An 18,490-nucleotide genomic window follows, 5' to 3' on the forward strand; every position below is an offset into this window, starting at 1 on the left:
TCTGAACCGCCTCTGATCTCCACCCGCTGCAGGGTCTGCCCCCGGAACAGCGCCAGCCCTGTGGCTCGTTTCTGTCTGCACAAGCAGGTCCTGGCGACTCACTCGCTTCCAAGGCATCCACGTCATGGGCGGACACTGCCGACCCGCACAAAGCTCTTCTTTGTCTTCGGAGGCGCTCTACCTCCCTGTGGACACGCCCCCGAGCTCCCGAACTACACAGTACGCCCACCCTGTATGCACTGGCAGTCCTCACGGACTCTGACGAGTGTCACACAGGACCCCACACGAGACTAAGTTGTTGGGAGGCACTCAGTGAACTGCAGCTGTTCTCCTCCTCTTTGGGGGCCCTTCGAATACTTGGAGACATCCCTCACGTCACCCTCAGCTCCTCCCTTCTAAGCCAAGCGTCCCCATGACATCAAAATGATGATGTTTTCAGATCTTTTTATACTGAAGTATGTCAGTGTTCCTCCTAAGAATGTGAGCGGAATGTGTGCTTGAGGGGCTCAGTCGGCTGAACGTCAGACTCTTGGTTTCAGCTCAGGTCATGATCTCAGGGTCGTGAGATCGAGCCCCACGTTGGGGTGTCTGAAATTCTCTCTCTCTCCCTCTCCTTCAGCCCCTTCCCTGCTCGCTCTCGTGCTCTCTCTTTCCAAAATAAATAAATCTTCAAAAAAAAAAAAAAAAAAAGAAAAAGAGTGTGAGAACAATTCAGAAATACTGAAAAGCGAGTAAAACAGAAACATCCATTCCTTTGCTGGGACTTGTGAGTTTCTATCAGTCCGTCTCGGAGGAGCCGGTGCACCAGGCATGCTGGTGGGGACGACTGTGACCTGGGGCAGAGCCAGGGCTGCCCCGGCTTGGGTTAGGCTCAGGATTGTACATTTGTTCCAGGTACTGCACATGAACCACGTCAGGCTCATGTCCTCCTGCTGAGACAGTTTGGGATCCTGAATGTCTGGGTTACACTCCGGGGCAGATCCTCGGGCATGAGTTTCAGGAATGGGAATCTAGGAACTGAGAAAGGACACGGAGGAGGATACCGAGCCCAACCTCCCACTCAGCTCAAAATCCGCCTACACCACCTTCCTCGTCTCACAACTTGTGTCTCAAATAAAAACAATGAAAACATTTACTTTTCTTAATAAGTTGAGGGAAAAACAGACTGATACAAATGTCAGCTGGTAAACGCTGGGATCTAACGAGGTTTTCTGAATAATGTAGAGCAGCAAACCTCCTTTGGGAACTGAAGTTCACTAACCTTGCTTACTGAGGGACTAGGAAACGGGGTATGAGAAGATGATACATAGATTTACCTTGAGTGTACAGGCTTCTTTGACTACCATCCTGTTTATATCTGCAAAGCCTCAACATTCACTAGATTTGCCGTGTTAAAAAATTAAAGTACAGTCAGTCACAGTTGAGTATTTCAGTAGTATTTCGACACAACAGAAGGGGCGTGACTTCAGATCAGGGAACAGCGTCAAGCCCTGGGTAAGGGTGCGGGTGCAGAGCGTGGTGAGGGAGGAGGGCGTGCCTTTACCCCCAGCGGGGGCAGGGGTGGGCAATGGACGTGCTGCAGCCAGGCCTGGGCCCGCCTGGCTCCCCCTGCCTGTCCTTACACGTGGCCCACACTGCTGCCTCTTGCCCACAGAATTTCACCAGTGACTAGATTGGGTCAAGTTCTCGCTGTAATCACGATACACAAGTTCAGTGTAACGCTGTCAGAAGAGTTAACTAGGATAGTAGGTAATGTGTGGAGAGGTGAACTTTACTATCAACTTCCAAGATAAATTGCTCGCATGGGAAAAAATGGAATCTACTTATAGAGAAGACTACCTCACATGTGGATGAGGTCACCTAGAAAATTAAAACAGCAATTCAATTGAAAAGGCAATCTCATTTTGGCTGTAAGTTTTCAGTAAAGGCAAAAGGGAAGTATGACAGATATCAAATAATTCATTAATGAAGAATAATTATAGATTTATTTGCTAATATAAACTTTTCTCTGGAATTAAAATCACCTAGGAATTTTTCATCGACATTCTGGGGAAGGAGACACTGAGTAAGAGTGACTACTGTCTTTCTTTTATCCTCCAAAATTAAAATGACCTTTAAAATATCAGGTAATTCATGTTATATAAAAAAAGTCAACACATAAAAGCACAATAGGAGAGAAAAACATCACCCAAAATTCTACTAAATTCAGATAATCACCATTCATATTTTGGCGACCATTCTTTCTTGCATTCATGTGTCCACACACACACACACACACACACACCACTCTCTCTCTCTCTCCATGGGATCATGAAAATCATCCTTCAGAGTAGTTCTGACTGAAGGCACAGAAATAAAATTTGGATGCATAATTGCAGTATCAACCCTCTGCAAAGGCTAACGGGAGAAGGGTTGGCCTAAGACATGGATCTACTAAGATCAATGCTTAGACTGAGTCATGCAGGCATTTATGTGTGCAACCGAAATATCATGGCCCAGGGATTTTGATTTGTGAAAGGTAACACGTCTACTGAGCCTTCTCTAAAACAGCTGACGTGTGACCTGAGCTTGTGGCAGATCCTGGGGGGCAGCAAGGCGACCACTGGATCACTTAATCGTTCTCTACAAGTGCCCAGAGTGCCTCTATTCGCTGATTGGTTTTCGCTCATTTGTGAAAGTGTGAACCAGTGGGCTGACACCATCATCGAGTCTGATGGGGTCACTGCGAGAGTAAGCAAGAGAGGTGACTGCAGGTGAAATCACTATTTCCCTCCAGACTGAGGTCTGAATCACAGGACTCACAGAGCTCCTGTGATTCTGTCACTGTTTCATGGAAGAAAATGAAATTCATTTGCCAAATGATAAAGGTAGGTAGATGGTCAGGTCGTTCACAGGACTTTGGAAGAATCTCAGTGGAACCGTTCAGCTAACATTTATTGAGCACTTATCACGTACCAGGCACTGTGCTAAGCACTTTATATGCTACTTCGTACAACCTCTGATGTATTCCTGCTGTCATTCTTGTTTTTCTCTGCATGACTAAAATGAGCTTCCCGAGAATATAGCTGCCCAGGTCTCCCAAGCAGAAAATGGAAGAGCAGGGAGTGGAATCCAGGTTACGCCTGACTCTAGGGTCTGAGCAGTGAACACTGTGCTGTGTTGGAGTCAACCTGCCTCAGGTGGGTTTGACCTGCTTGATGAGCAGCCGAGACCATTCACCTGCAGGCTGGAGAAGGACACGGACCACAGCATCTCCCCATGTGTGCTAGGGGCCAGGGATGCCCAAGGGGACTTCTTACAAGTGTCTAGCCAACAGATCAAGTTAGAGATAATAAAATCATGTCACTGTAAGTGGAGGTTACTTGCCCATTTGTTTCCACAGCTGGACAATGAGCGTTCAATTAAATCAATTACATGGGCTTGGCCGGTTATTACTAATCCGTTAAAACACCAGGACATTAAGTGAGTGTGGAGAGCCCATGAATTCCACCTGTGGAATTTGTGGTTTGTATCTGGGCTGTGTCCCAGGGATACTTTTATCTCCAATGAGTTTTCAGGAATACTGGAAAGGACTAAATAATGCTAAGGACTATCTAATTTAGGTAAAGGCCCTAAATTTAAAACAAAACAAACAAACCCAAAAACCCTTCCTTTATCTTACCCCTGTGGAAAGCAACTCCTGGAAAATCACCGGATCAAAATGGACCTCAACAGTCAGCTAGCCCAGTCGCGCCTGCTCTGAAACACCTCTGACCCACGGCAGCCCCGACAGGTAGCGCGCGGCGTCCACCCACACACCTCGTCCTGAGCATTCCCCGCGGCAAACCATCTCACTGGTGGGGGGCCTCGCTCACAGATGGTCTTCCTTTCACTGAGATGAAATTCGCTTTCCTGTCCCCTGCCCTCTGGTCCTCATTTTGCCCCACGGAAATATAGTTGACACCTTTTTTGTGTTCCCCCTGACAGTCTTCCCAATATTTGGAAACAGCGGGTCCTGCTGATGGCTTCTTTCTTGCAGGCTACACATCCAAGTCACTGTCCCTTGACCCCAGGCCAGGGTGCCAGTGTTCCATCAAAAGCTAAGTACGTAAGATTCCGGGCAAAGTCTGGTGGGCACACAGGCGCAGGAGAGTGGGACTATTCCTGCCAATGACCGGGACACAGACCTTCCTTACATCCCGTGACTGTACGGGTGCCCTTGGCGTCTGCATCACACGGCTGCTGTACTCTACACCTGTGGCTAACGAGAGCCCCTAGATCTTTTCTCAAGGGAGCTGTTGTCGCCGAGCAGGGCGACCTCCCGATCTGGGTACTGACTCCCAGTACGTGGTCACAAAATATATTACTTTGCTACGTATGATCTCATCAGGATCAGTACGAGACCGGTGGAAGCCAATTTTCACCATCTTTATGAACATTACAAGTTTTCTTGGGGTCATCTGGCACATGCAATCCAAAAAATAACGTGTTACTTACTCATTAGCATTCAAGCTAGCTGTGGCTCTGATGATCATGTAGCAGAGTGTGAGAGCACTGAGGAGGCCAAAACTGGCAATAATAAACCATTCTTCTGTTGACAAAGGAAAGGGAGGAAATCACTCTGGGGAGAAGGCGTAAGTCAAATCGACGTCAACATTTCCCTCAAATGCAACGAAGCAGACGTCAACGGAGGTGTAAGCCAAGACTGGCCCAAGGAAGTGAAGCAGGAGGAGGTATGCCAGAGAGCTACTAACTGGAGAAGGTTAGTGGAAGTAGTGGTGAGAGCTGCAAGGGAGAAAGGAAAGCGTGGCCCAAACATTTCTTCCAGTTAAGGTCCTGAGGTAGGTGAGTGGTGTGGCCACCAAAAAGCGTGCAGGAGAAAGAGGTCTATAAAATTGCACGTGGACAGAGATTTTTTGAAATCGCTGCTTTAGATGACAGCACAGCGGACCAGCCACACTTCTATCATCTTTCCTTCTTCGATTTGTCACTTCTGCGCGGCCGTTTCACTCATTCTTAGAGGAAGGCTTATGGATACGGAGGAGGGGTCCCAAAGCTCTCGCAGGCACTCCACGCCGTCTGCAGGCTGGCCTTCCGTGGCCTTCCAGTCTACTTTCTTTTCTCCTAGGCACGGGTTTACTTACAGTCTTTATGTAAAAAAGGACATCTTACTGGTGTCTCTTGGAAAGGACTGCCCATCACACCCCCACCGGCGGGAAGCGGCTCTGGTGACTCACCAGGTACCTGGCCCATCAGGGGGGTGAAAATCTCTGGTACACAGAACTCTAGGGTTTTCAGCTAGTCTCTCTCTAGATTCAGGAAGTCAGTTAATATTTTCCCTTCTTTTCAAAGTCTGTACTGTCAAGGTAACGTTCCAAAAACACCATTTCCTGAGAACCTCATATATAACCTGCGAACCGATCCTGACTTCCTAGGAAGTCTCAACTCTGAAATAGTTCCTGGAGATACGCTGACTAGGCTGGTTTAGCAACGTGGTTCACGGCGAAGCCCCCTCTGCACGCGCACTGAGGCCGCGGGAAGACATTTACACTTGGAGTACCAAATGTTTCTATGCAGAAGCCGTGTGTCACACAAGCGTTTCTCAAACTGGTTTCCATGAACCCCACAAACATGCAAAACTATGCGTGCCTAGGAATCTTTCTAGGAAAAGGTTATTACATTTTCATTGGATTTTAAAGGTGGTGGTCTCCGAAAGGCTAAGACTGTTCTTCAGGATTCCAGGACGACGACTTTGTTCTACGAGCACTTCTTGGCCATCTTGATTTCTATTATTAAAATGCTTAGCAAACTCTTTCTTTTTTGGTAACAGTGCCGCCACTGCTTCCCGGATTACAAATTCCTCACGTGTACAGTGAATTTATAAGGTTTTAAGTAAAATATGAACATTTAAGAACCCAAACCAAATTCACCATTTTTATCTGCATAGATTTTAAGTTAGGAAATTTAAAAAAAATTTAGCGATGACTGCTCATCAGGATCAAGAAGCTTAACGTGGTGTTCTTAATTCTTTTTCTTCTCAGAGACCTTTACACGTGATAAGCAGACTGTTTTAGAAGTGCAGTTACGCGTGTTTCTATATTCTGAAGAGACCATCCACAGACGTATGGCATTTCGGTTATAAAAACTCGTAAGCAAAAGGAAGCCAGCGCCACCGCAACGACCCCCAGTGGGCGCAGGGGTATTCTGGCTGCAGCCGGCCCCGGTCAGCTCTGCCCACCCCGCTGGATACTTAGCACAGTGCCTTGCACAGCGGATGCTGGGCGAACGCCCTGTAGTTGCCGCGACACTACAGAGCTTTGACGGAAAAGGAGAGGTCGCTTTGGGTTAATTTAACCACGTGAATTTATTTATTAACATGCATAAATTCCACTAAAGGTGATTCATTTGATACATGAAGTCATTTTTTTTTTTAATCATCAAAACGTAAGATTCTGAAAGGACCCTTCTGCGTAAAACATAATGGGATCAGAACTTAATGTAGTAGTAGGTGCTCAATAAATGTCGATCAGTGAAGAGCCGACAAAAACTCATCGATAAACAAATACCCTCTGTTTCCTTTATTGCTACTGGATCGGTTTTTAAAAATCTACACTCGAAAACCCGAAAACATGAAAAGCTTTTAAAACAAATCGCCGGGATGTGGTAGGAAATGAGTCAAACTGCATCGAAGAAAACTTTTCCTTGTTTTATAACTGAATGAGGTCTCCTTGAGCTCAGACACATGATAGAACAAAACCTGGGGAACTGTCTACGATTACGAATCTCTGGTCGGTGGGAAACGTGCACTTCCATCGAACAGCCCACTCGAGCCTTACTACGTGGAGGAAAAATCTTTCGTGACGGCTTTCTCGGTGCCGCGGCCTCGCAGGGGGCGGCAGGGCTCCGCCGGTTTGGGGCTGGGAGCTACAGCAAGCGACAGCACGCGCCGGGGAAGGCAGCACCACAGTGGTGACAAGGAGGATGGAGAGAGGCGGTTAGATGGAGAGACCACGTAGAGCATGGAACTGAAGGAGACAGCTGGCTGGTTACAGGGTGAACGCCCGCAGGGCCCCCACACACGCACACCGGACTCCGGCCCGGCCATCGACACACTCCGAGCACCGCGTCTCTTCTCGGCAACGCTTCACCCATCGAGACGTTCCAGACTAGCGAGAGCGCTTTGAAAGGCACATCACCCCGCCCCGCGTACCGTGACCCCAGAGAGGGAAGTGCCAAGACACCAGACCTGAGCAGCAACAGGCCGTCTCAGCTCCCCCCAGTGTTGTTCATTTCTGTGTTCAGATTCCGCCCTGGGTTCCCACTAAGCTGCCTGCAGCCTGGCGCTCGCGCGGGTTCCACAACACAGGACGCCCCGCGTCGCATCCCAGCGGGACCCTCTGAAATGCCTGTCCGCAAGGCGGTCATCAAAGCAGGTTTACAACGGCTACTAAGACACTCGTCGGATGGCAGCTATTTGTACTTATCTACACAAACACACAAGCTCCTCATTATAAGGAAAGTTTTGTCTCCCACATACCTGTTTTAACAGAAGTACCTGTCACTTCCTCTGTTACAGACTAACTGGCCTGGTGACTGCCTCAACCGCCCTCCGCAGCAGTCAATACACCCCCAAGCCATGGCAGCAAACCTGCCCAGCGCCTGGGAACAGGGCCCCACTTACTTGTTACTGCAATGTTGATCTCTCCCGTTCTGGGAGTGAGCTCCCCATCCTGAGGAAGCGGCGAGATCCCCGAAGTTCGAAGTGGCTCGAGGCCAAGGGAGTTGTCGCTGGCGAGGTCACCTAGGGCTGATCTCCGGTTAACCGCCTGGGTTCTGGTGAGCCTTTCCATGTCAAATGCTACGTTATCAGTACATGGCAAATTCGGCTGCAAAACATTTCCAGATTAAGAGTACTTCAAAGAATAACAAATCTCTCATAAAATTCTAAATATCTGACACCCTGTTGAAAAGGCTTTTTTTTCTTTCCATGTGATTTCCTCTCATTTCTTTCCCTATTTACCCTTTCCCACCCAAGAGTTTTCCTTTAAAAGACAGAGATGATTTCCTCCCAAAAATGATACCAGAGAAAACCAAAGTGTGCTGCACAGCTGAGAAAACTGGACACTTCATCTTCAGGAAGAGACAACAGCCCCTGGTGGACCTGCTCACGGGCAGAGGGATTCGTTATCATTGTTCCAAAGCTGACAAAGAGGAAAATGCATCTCTCTGGCCCTTCCATCGATGTTGAAGGAGAGCAGAGAACTTAAAATACTGCTTTCCTCCTCTTACCACCTCTGTAATGCCCCATTTATCCGGCAGTCAGTTTTTAAACGTCTTCTACCTTTAGACACAAGGAAAGCACACGACCAAGGGCGTTGAAAAGACCGCTGAGCTTGAGTAAACCCTCGGTTTCAAAATCTAAGCGTCTAGCCCTGAAGGAGAGGTACAGAGCTGCCCTGGGGCCAAAGCCTACCAACTAAAAAATGGGTGTGAAAGTCTCCTGAGGTAATGAGATGGCTATCTGGTCTCCCGCAACCCGCAGTTCTAGCAGACAGCATGCTGGAAGCAGGGCTGGGAAGGATGGCAGAGAGAAGCTCAAGGACGGAGAAGTGACAGCCGACAAGACCCACAGCAACGGCTTCCCAGGCAGAAGAACTGTGCTAGATCGCCCCCCAGCCAAAGTAAAATGCTTAGAACCATACCCGGTCAGAAGAGGTTTACTACGGCTTTTACATTTAAAACCATGGTAGCTTGTAATAGATTCTAGAAGGATGTTCGTTAAAAACAACAGGAAGAAGTGTCCGTACTTCCAAGAATAGGACTGAAGACAAATCAAACCACCAGCAAGGCTGGAGGCAATGAAAGAGGTGGAGGTAATACTTCCTGAAGCACCTGCCGCGTGCCAGATACGATGGCAGGTGCTCTACGGTAAACCCTTCACCCGGGTGACTGCTCCCCAAGGGGCATATGGCAACGTCTGGAGACATTCTGACCGCGTGACTGGTGAGTCATGCGACTAGCCTTTAGCCGCAGCCAGGGATGTGGGAGACACTCTACGCGGCACAGGACGGCCCCCTCCCCACCCCTGCTCGAGTTATCTGGTCCACAGTGTCAGTGGTGCTGAGGCAGCGTAAGCCTATGTTCAAATATGTCACAGATGTGATCTCCGGAGCCGGGAGGAGCCGTCCTGCCCAACTGGACCGCTAAGCTGCCAGCTGACAACATACTTCGAACAGGACTCCTCGGACGTGCTTTGGGTCACAAAGCTAAAATGAGCAATTCGTCTGCTGGACCACACTCAACTTTGGCTCCACAAGCAAGTCATTCATCCACTCTTTTTTGAGACCAGAAAATATTTTATTTTCCTCTAAGAAGCGTTAATTTTGGAGAGCTGTGTCTCTTAAGGGAGACCTGTAGGAAGTCTCCAAGGCCCTCGGTCAGTGAGTGTTGACCCGCCTGGCCAGAGATGAATGAAGTACTGTGTGTACTCGGTGTGGCCTCGGACCAAAGGCCCTGCCAGGCTGGCACTGCCCACCTTCACTGCCTGCAACTGACCAACGCCCCGGGCAGCTAAGCCAGATTCAAGAGGAAAGAACATAGTGATGACATAGTTTTATAGGACGCTGAATGAAGAAAAAATTTACTACTGGACCAAAGTCAAAAGTCTGTATTTCTAGTCCTAAAAAAAAAAAACCAAACAAAAAACCCCACAATGGAATGAAGGCAAACCCCATCCCTCTCTCCACTGCCGTTCTTCACATTTCCACCACCCAATGGAAGCATGCTTCCAAGTGGATTAGTTCAGTTCTTTCATCTTCTCATCTGTGAGTTCCCCAAGATAGGCTGGACTTTAAGGAATCTGTAAGAAAGGCCATGTGGCAGAGAAAGCCCGTGATCTCTTGGAAGACTTAACCACCCACCTATGCAATGCTAGCTCACACGCAAAAGTAGAGACAAAATAGGAAACATACCACAATTCCCAGGGCCTTCAAAATATTAAGTTTGCACATTGGACAGGTACAATGTTCACTAAGCCAGGGATCCACGCAGGACTTGTGGAAAACATGCCTATAAAAGAAACAGAGTTGTATCATGGATTATATACTGAACAACTATCAGACCCAAAGAAATGGAATTTTTAGTTAGTCTGTTTCTTCCCCTTTTTGGACATATTGTCAAGTCCCAAGAAACTAATATTGGGGATGTATTAAAAAATAGCTGGCAGAAAACCTCCTGACCCCAATCTAGATGATGAGAACAGATTAGAATTTGGCGGTTTGGTCTTTTTATTCCAGCATTTGAAGAAACTTAGGAGGATATTCAATAAGAATGAAACAAACTACCTTATCGATCAGTTATGCTTTCCACAACAGCTAGAGTAGAAGGGAAATTCAAGAAGACACGAAGCAAAGGTTCAATGAAAAGTTTTTTGCACAACCATGAATTGGCTTCACGGAACTTGGTTTCAATGTCATTTAAAACATTATTTTAAAAGACTTCTAAGCAATCTATGTTAAATGTTTGTGAAAGTTACAGGGTGGCTGGGAGTGTTTTGGAGAGGAACGGTGCCTAGGAATCCAGTGACACTGAACCAATGTTTTCAGTGGAAATGTGAAGGGAAGAGAGCGAACCGGTGATTTTTTTTTTTTTTTTTAAACTCAGGAGACTGAATAGTCACATCCTTCTGACAGAAAAGTCGTCAGTCACGGAGAGACTTGCATTCTTAGAAAAGGGAACTGCGCCTTGTGGAAGGGAGAGAAGACTCTGAGGGAGCTGTGGGAATCACATCTCAAGTTCAAGCACTCCCCACGGCAGCTCGTAGAAGCTAAAATGAGGCCCCAGAGTCCTGGCCAGAGGGGGAGAGCGGCAGGTGCCAGGATGTGGTCTGGGCATCTTGGAGGAACAATACGTGGCGTCTTGGGATAAGATAAAAGAAATTTTAAGAAAGATATCAAGTTGAAACATGGTATGCCTTTACAACTTCGTGAATTTGTAATTTACATGTGGCTCATAGTTATACACAGCTGTTAAAAAACACAGTTTGGATTAAAAAAAGTAAGAGGTCTAAACATCTTGCTGCTTTAATTGGGATTTGGAAGAGACACCCATGCTTACAGCTGCAACCTCGACAGTGCATATGCAACCACCTACAGCCACTTGGTGACCTCGCACTCCTTTCTAAGGGTAAGAATAAAGATCTTGAAGACTGAATTTATCAGTGCACTGAACTAGAACTTCCTCGTCCCAGAAGGCTTTTATTTAAACCTGCAGGTTTTTACTTAAGGGGCAAAAGTCACCAAACCATAGGTGAGCCTGAAATTCATTCAGTATACACAATGAGCGTCCACTTCTTGTGCCTGTATCCTTGGACAAGAGTGCTCCAAGGGGTGGGCGGGAGGGCTCCTGCCTGCAGGGCTCCACTGGGCGGGCGTCTTCAGAGCCAGGGTCTACACCCCAGCAGCTGTCAACTATGCCAGTGTTCCCCATGGTCTGGCAAAGACGAGAACAAGGCTTCTAACCTTTCTGGGGATACAGACGCCTTTAGGTCGACAAAGTGACAGGATCCCCCCCTTACTAGGGTGCATTTGCCTAACCTCTGGTCTATAGAGTAGTGACAAACCCTCGAGGGTTTGGTTAAAGTGGGGTGGGGGGTGGCTGGGACAGGCACCGGAGGCCAGTTTTATGTGGGGCAGATGATGGACTTTGGGCGGTTGGCAGGTGAAAGGAGAGAGGAGGCTGTGTGACCTGTGACACATTAGCCAGCTGTCTGCGGACACCCTGGTTTTAGCAAGCAGCAGTGGCCTGGGGGTAAATGGTGGTTTGCTCTCCCCACTCCCTGTCACTGGTGTTTTGCTTTCCTTTTTTCTTAGCCTACTGCCTTTCTTTTCTATTACTGGTTGTTCAGAAAGAAGAAAATGACATAATCCCATATTTCAATTTTAAAGCTGCATGAGCTGAGTGTTCTCTGCTTAACTGTTCCTTAACTTTAGTTATAAATGGATTTTTCCTACGTTGGGCTTTTAAACTGTTCCCTTAGAGGTTTGTCGCTGTAAAAGACAGTGACCATCCACCCCCCCCCCCCGCCGCCAACCGTGCTGTAATGGACAACAGTTTAACTGGGTCTCCAGGGACAAACTGAGAATGTCTCCCTGCCTGAGCTACCTAACTCAAAATCCGAAAAAAATTTTTTTTCTTAAAAACAAAACAAAACACAACTTTTCCTTTTGACTATGTGTCCACCCTGTGGCTCTCCTACCATTGACCCCCACCCCAGTCAGCCACTCGCCCCCTCCCTCCTTTGACAGATTCCCTGATAGCCCGGTTCCTGCACTTCGCCTGGGGGGAGATGGGGAGGTTGCCAGCCTGGCTCCCACGCATGCCCCTCTCATCTGCAAATGGCCTGGCAGCTTTCCTGTTCACCTACGGGCCCTCTGATGCACACCCCAGCCTCCTTGGGGTCGCTGCTGGGATCTTTGTGGGTAACTGCCCTGTGCTCCTTCCTGTCCTCCTCACCCACCCCCTTACCCTCTCGCGTCACAGCTGCACGAAGCTTGGCAGTGGCTGCCCTCTGCCTCCCAGACACACTTTCTGCAGCTGCGGAGTCGGAGGCCGCCTCCTGGCTGTGTCAGCAGCAAGCTGCCAGGCAGAGAAGTGGGGAAGGTGCAGGCCACCTTGTGAGGCTGTTTGGAGCAGCAAGTGACGAGCTGTCGTGGAATATTTAGAAAGCCCCCAATGGCACGCAAACGCAAGGGACCATTAAACAAGCCTCAGGCAAAGTAACGTTAATGTTTCCCACACTATCCCAATAAATGGTCAGAACGTGTGCGCCGGCCTCTGGCGCCAACATGCCCAGCACAGTGACCTCTGACTAGCTCGCAGGTGTACCTCGGGCCCCCACGGACACCTCAGTGGGTGGCACCCAGGGCCAGCCAGACCTTGAAGAGAAGCCCTTCCCACTGTTATAAAAGACTCGAGTGGTCAAAGTACACATGAAAGCAGAAAAGGGCCCGATGAATGCAGGGCTGAGTGGCGTTCTGGGATGGAAAGCAGGTGATGTGCGGAGGACCAGTGAAATGTGGAAAGGACAAGCAGATCAGAACTTTGACAAAAAAGTCCTTTATTCCTGCAAGAAATACTCTGGGGCACAGAATGTGGAACGAAACCAGTAGTAGGGCGCCCTCCCCTTCCTACTCCCTGCATACGTCACGAACTAGAGAGAGCAGCGCAATGGCTGGGGGTGGGGAGAGGTGGATACGCTGGAGCTGAGTTGCTTTCACAGCTCCGAAGCCTCTTGGTGCCGTGCAAGAACCTGGCAAATCTAAAAGGATTGGGATTATGAAAGGTCAGAGAGGAGAACTCTTCCCCTCGCTGGGCTGGCAGCAGACACTGTTTGAACAGGTGCTCCCTTGAGGAGGGGGCACCCCAGTGATGCCTCAGGCAGCAGCCAGAGGATGGACCCCTCTTAGGCTCCCAAAGTGACATCCTGGACACACGCTGATCTGAGCAGTGGCATCCCACTTCTGAAAAGTATTTTTAACTACTAAAAAAATGTTGTGGCTGACCTTTAAATAAGAGGTCTAAATAAGGTGATAGTTTCTAAGACGTGCTGGCTAACGTCCAAGGATGATCAGCTGTAATCACCGGACACAAGGAGGAGGCCCCAGAGCAATGCCAAGTGCCATCTGTCCACAGTAAATTAATGTGACGGAAGAGGAAAAGGAAAGGTCAGGCAGCAAGAAGGCAGCAATCCATGAGCTCTGTGCTCTATAGATAGAAAGTCTCAGTTCAGCCTCCAGATGGGCTTGTTAAAAATTAAGGACGAACAGAACAAAGGCACCTGGGCTTTCCTTCGTCCGTCACTCGGGAAGAAGGGACAGCGAGCACAGCTCCTTCCCAAAGTCTGGCTGAAGGGAGGAGCTGCAGGGTGCCGTCTGGGATGGCTTATGAAACTGGCACAGGACGGGCTTGAGTAGGACGAAATGTCGGAGTAGAGACAGGACAAAAACTGGCAGGAGCAGAAGATCCAACAGAGCAAGGCCCCTGAGGAGGCGATGGATTAGCACATGGGCTAAAGAGAGCCCTCCTCCACCCTGACGGGAGGGGACGCTGCAAGCCTGGGCAGGAGGCAAGGTGCACTTGAAAGCAAGGGGCAGGGAAGCAGAGGGAATTTCAGGGTCGAAAAACCATGACTTTCTCCATGAAGCTGCGGGGGAAGCCACCTGGCCAGAGTGAGGAACAAAGGGATGAGCTACGGTGTTTAAAGGAGAATGAACAAGGAGAGCCAACCAGGGAAAGAGATGGGTTCTGGGCAGCACTCCAGGCCTGGCTGGGGGTGTCGCCTGGAGTCCCATGGGAGCCAGGGAGGCACCGGTACTGCCGGGCACAGGAACTCACGGGAGAGGCAGAGGAGTCACCCCTCTGCTGGGCTTCAGAGCCCTACAGACACAGGAGGAAGGGCAGGGTGTCCCTGGCAGAGGGAACAAAAGAGGTAGAGGCCCAAGGCCAGAATTCATTGATTTGAAAGTATCCTAGGGGGGTGCCCCGGAAACCAGGGGCGTGGGGAAGATGTGAAGTGAAGATGGAGATGTGGGCGAGGCCATCCTCCAGGTCAGTGGCTGTCACACCTGCGTGTGGGGCCGTACGGGCATCAGGTGGGTGCGGCCAGGGACACCGCTGAAGACCCTGCGATGCGCAGGTCGGCCTCCCCGCCCCCACAAAGGAAGATCTGGTCTCAGTGTCAACAGCACCAAGGCTCAGAAACCTTGCTCCAGGTGAAAAGTTGTCGACTCCGGTCCCACAGAACATTGCTCAACGAGCAAAGTTAATTTTTACTCTAGCCGAGCACCACGCGGCTGGTGCCAGTCCGGCGAGGTGAACGGTTTGGCTGAGCAGCCTGGGAGACACACCTCAGAGAAAGATACAACTTGCTGAGGCTTGAGGAGTACGCGCAACAGAGAGCACACGTGCTCCAGAGCAGAAGGGGACTGGCAGACGGTCAGACGAGGACCCGGCAAGGAACGCAACCCAGGGCGCAGTGCCCTCACTGTGGGCACACAGAAATGTCGCCGAGTTCGCCAAAATTCTAATACTCAAAAGCAGACCACGGACACAGGCACAGCCACGGAAAGGCTAGGACTCCAACGGAGGGGCCACGCCGTTTCAGCGCCGCTCGAGTGACTGTTAAAAGCCACACGCCTGGGCTCCGGGACGTGTTTCTGATTGCTCCCCACTGATTCCGACACACCGTCCGGTCTGGAAAGCACTGGACTAAGTTAAGATAAAAGAGAACTAAGAATGAAACTGTGGAAAGGCCAATGCTCAGGGGGCGGGGAGGATGGACAGCAAGCTTCCAGAGGAGTCAGTCTATTTTTGGCCTAGGCTCCCCTGAGGAAGACACTCTCACGTTAGCAACGACCACGAACGGCTTCAGAGGCCTTTGTTCTTGGGTCCAGATGGTCCCTCTGGAGGGGGGACGCTGGCCTGAAATAGGAAGACAGAATTTGGAAAGACCTGGCTTCTTCCTGGTGACTCTGGTGTCAGAGGAGATCTGTGCAGGTGGAAACACGTTTAGAAAGCAGCTCAGAGCAGATAATGCTCCATATTGTACCTACTGATTTTCCTGGTTTGTATTTGGATGTGTCTTTCCTTCAGTCTCACATTTTAAACCAAAAATGATGGCACCTGAGGAAATCTGGTAATTACACAACTTAATTTTCTACAAGAAACTTACTGCTAGTTTTGTAGATTCCCCCTTGTATGTAAACTAGATTGACTTGACTCTAGAATCTGTTTTTCTGTTTCAGCATATGGAATTATTCTTAAGTTCTATGATTTAAAAAAAACCCTCACAGATCTTTCTAGGTTCAAAATAGATGAGTAGCCTTATGGAGAAACCACTGACAATTATTTTAATTGTTCACATGTTCTGTGTGATTAGGTGGTCAGAGTAGTGTGGATGTGTTTTAAGGGCGGGGAGAAAGAAGAGGAGAAGTCTTTGATTTTAGGCTTCTCAGGAGGTGATTTTGTATTTTTCCAATCAACATGCTTCTCAAGAACATTTGCTCTTTTTGGAGCACCACAGCTGAACGTGGCCCGATACAAGGAGCAGTGAAGGCAGACCTTTACTTCGACTCTGCCGTTTCTGGATCGTGTGACCCTGGCATCCACTAGCAGCGTCCCTGTCCTCCACGTACAGCGGGCAGGAAGGCACGGGCCTCTCACAGGATAGTAACCGTCAAGCGCACATAGCAGAGGGCCTGGCCCAGCAGCCACTCCATGTAACCCAGGTTCAGAAGGATTCATCCAAACCCTAGAGTTTTGGCTCCCGGCACCAGTGAACACCACGGGGCCTGCACGGGCCTAGTGATGCACTCGGACTTAACAGGGAGAGGAACAAGTGGCTCATTCTGAAACCCATAAGAGTCACAGAACTGAACACTCTTGACCTTAACGGTCTTAGGCTACGATGTGTCCGGAGGTTTTTCCCCGTGTTTCTCACAAGCAGACGAGGCTCTGCAGTCAGTTTGTGCTGAGACGGCCCGGCTTGCTGCCCGCGGCCACTCCCACCACGGGTCAGGTGCCGCCGCGCCTCCGTCTCCCTCCAGCCGTGGGAGAGGCGGCTCCCGAAAGCAAGTGGGATCCCCACTCTGAAAGGGAGACATACACAGCACATAAGCATCACTCTGTTTCAGACAAAGGAACCTGACGTACTTGCAGGGGAGAATCCGGACCACGTCATTCTGCTTATAGCTCTCGATGCAGACTGCGCAGTGATCGAAGTCGGGGTCCGTTTCCTGCAAGGAAAAGCAAGGCATGAGAGTCACGTGCTAAAACTGAAGCTATACATAAATGGAGGAGACGATCCAGCGAAGCACCTTCCCGAGGCAACCACGGGAAGCGGGAGACTATGAAGTGAACAGTTACGAGCAATTTTAATGTTTTCATTTGCTTAACTGCATCGACCCAAAGGATATCGAAACCACTCTTTCTCATTTTTAAACTGTACTGTAATAGTTTGTACTAATTCTATTTGTGAAATGTCTTAGAAGTCAGAATTCTTATTTGTTTTTCAAGATTCAAATCCACTGTCACCGTGGACACCCTTCTCTCCCTCCCACCACGGCGGGATCACTATTGCAGTTCACTGGGTTTCACAGCACACCCTCCACAGTGTGGGTCGTCCTCTGATCACATATCTAAGTATGGTATCTATGATCAAGCCCCAGGGATGGGGGCTGGTCACAGGTTTGGGGAAGAGAACAGTCATGGCCCAACTCAATACTGGGTCTTTATGAAGAGTAAGGAGGACTCAGCCAGGTGTTCGGTCATCCAGGTTGACTGGATTCCTTCCTCGTCTGTGCCGAGAAGGGACTCCCGAGTTGTCATAAAATGGAGCATTACCAGGGACCTAAGCCAGGAAAGGGGACACGATCTGCTGTGTCAGGGCCACGTGGACTGAAACTCAGTGGGATGACTGGGCAGGTCTAGGAGGCACAAACTTGGAAGAGGTGTTGGTCTGAAGAAGGAAAGATTGTTTGGTGTTAGCCTGACGGACGACGTAGGATGGGTAGGTCAGACCAGTCTGGGGAATTCGAAATTAATGTGGCGGCTGAAGGCCACCAGGCCAAGAGGGTGACCACTTCTCTGGGGTTACAGGGCAGCTGTTATGATGCTGCTTTTATTTTCTGCAATTTTTTTTTTAAAGATTTTATTTTATTTATTTGACAGAGAGAGACAGCCAGCGAGAAAGGGAACACAAGCAGGGGGAGTGGGAGAGGAAGAAGCAGGCTCCTAGCAGAGGAGCCTGATGTGGGGCTTGATCCCAGAATGCCGGGATCACACCCTGAGCCAAAGGCAACGCTTAATGACTGTGCCACCCAGGCGCCCCTCTGCAAATGTTTTTACTTGTTTCTTTCCTTAGTGTTCACTGAAGTTCACCGAAAATGTCTCCACCCTCCAGAACTGTGTCAAGGCGGTAGGAATAGAAACGGGTGAAGTCAAGGAAGTGGTGAAACTATGGAGGATGGAGAATCGTCTGAAATTATCCTCCCAGAGCTGCTTGTCAAAATGTGAGAGCTGGATGTGGGGCAGGAAATAGCTTCAGGTTTATGCCTTTAGAGGGTCAACTCTTCCCCTCTAGATAACGGAATACATCGAGCGTAGGGTCTAACACCAAGCTGCCGTTTTGTCCTCATGAAGGAGAAGCGGGCTCCATGTAACGCGAGGCCCGACCGGGGAGCTCTGGTGCATGGTCTCAGCCACAGCCTCCATCACTGGGTTTATCTCTCGGTCCCCCAAGCCGAGGGCCCAACCTTGACACACTGGGCGCTTCCTTCCAACTGTCTGGCCCCCTGGACAGAAAGCACCTTGCGAATGACACTCCCTTGAGATGTGGGTCTCCTGCTCTCTGGCGAACTGGTGAGGGACTAAAACACAAAGGAAGCACAGGGAAGCGAACATATATTACTGGCCACCAAGTGCACCACGTGACCCATTAGGGTTCTGCCCAAAG

General features: G+C 49.4%; 1 protein-coding gene across 3 annotated transcripts in view; it reads right to left on the bottom strand.

Moving 5' to 3' along the window:
- Positions 1–18,490, bottom strand: part of RNF130 (ring finger protein 130) — a 134,284-nt gene that overhangs the window by 35,336 nt on the left and 80,458 nt on the right. For 2 of the 3 annotated variants that reach the window (XM_045795000.2, XM_045795001.2), the window contains exons 5-7: positions 16,690–16,772; positions 9,951–10,047; positions 7,661–7,865 (exon numbers count right to left, since the gene is read on the bottom strand). In XM_045795000.2, coding sequence (XP_045650956.2) covers positions 7,661–7,865; positions 9,951–10,047; positions 16,690–16,772 — 385 coding nt within the window. Of the gene's footprint in view, positions 1–4,476; positions 4,571–7,660; positions 7,866–9,950; positions 10,048–16,689; positions 16,773–18,490 lie in introns of all 3 variants that reach the window. The other variant, XM_045794998.2, reaches the window with a different exon arrangement.

Source organism: Ursus americanus, chromosome 5 (assembly GCF_024610735.1).
Source record: "Ursus americanus isolate L20-20 chromosome 5, mUrsAme1.1.p, whole genome shotgun sequence".
Taxonomy (NCBI): Eukaryota; Metazoa; Chordata; class Mammalia; order Carnivora; family Ursidae; genus Ursus; species Ursus americanus.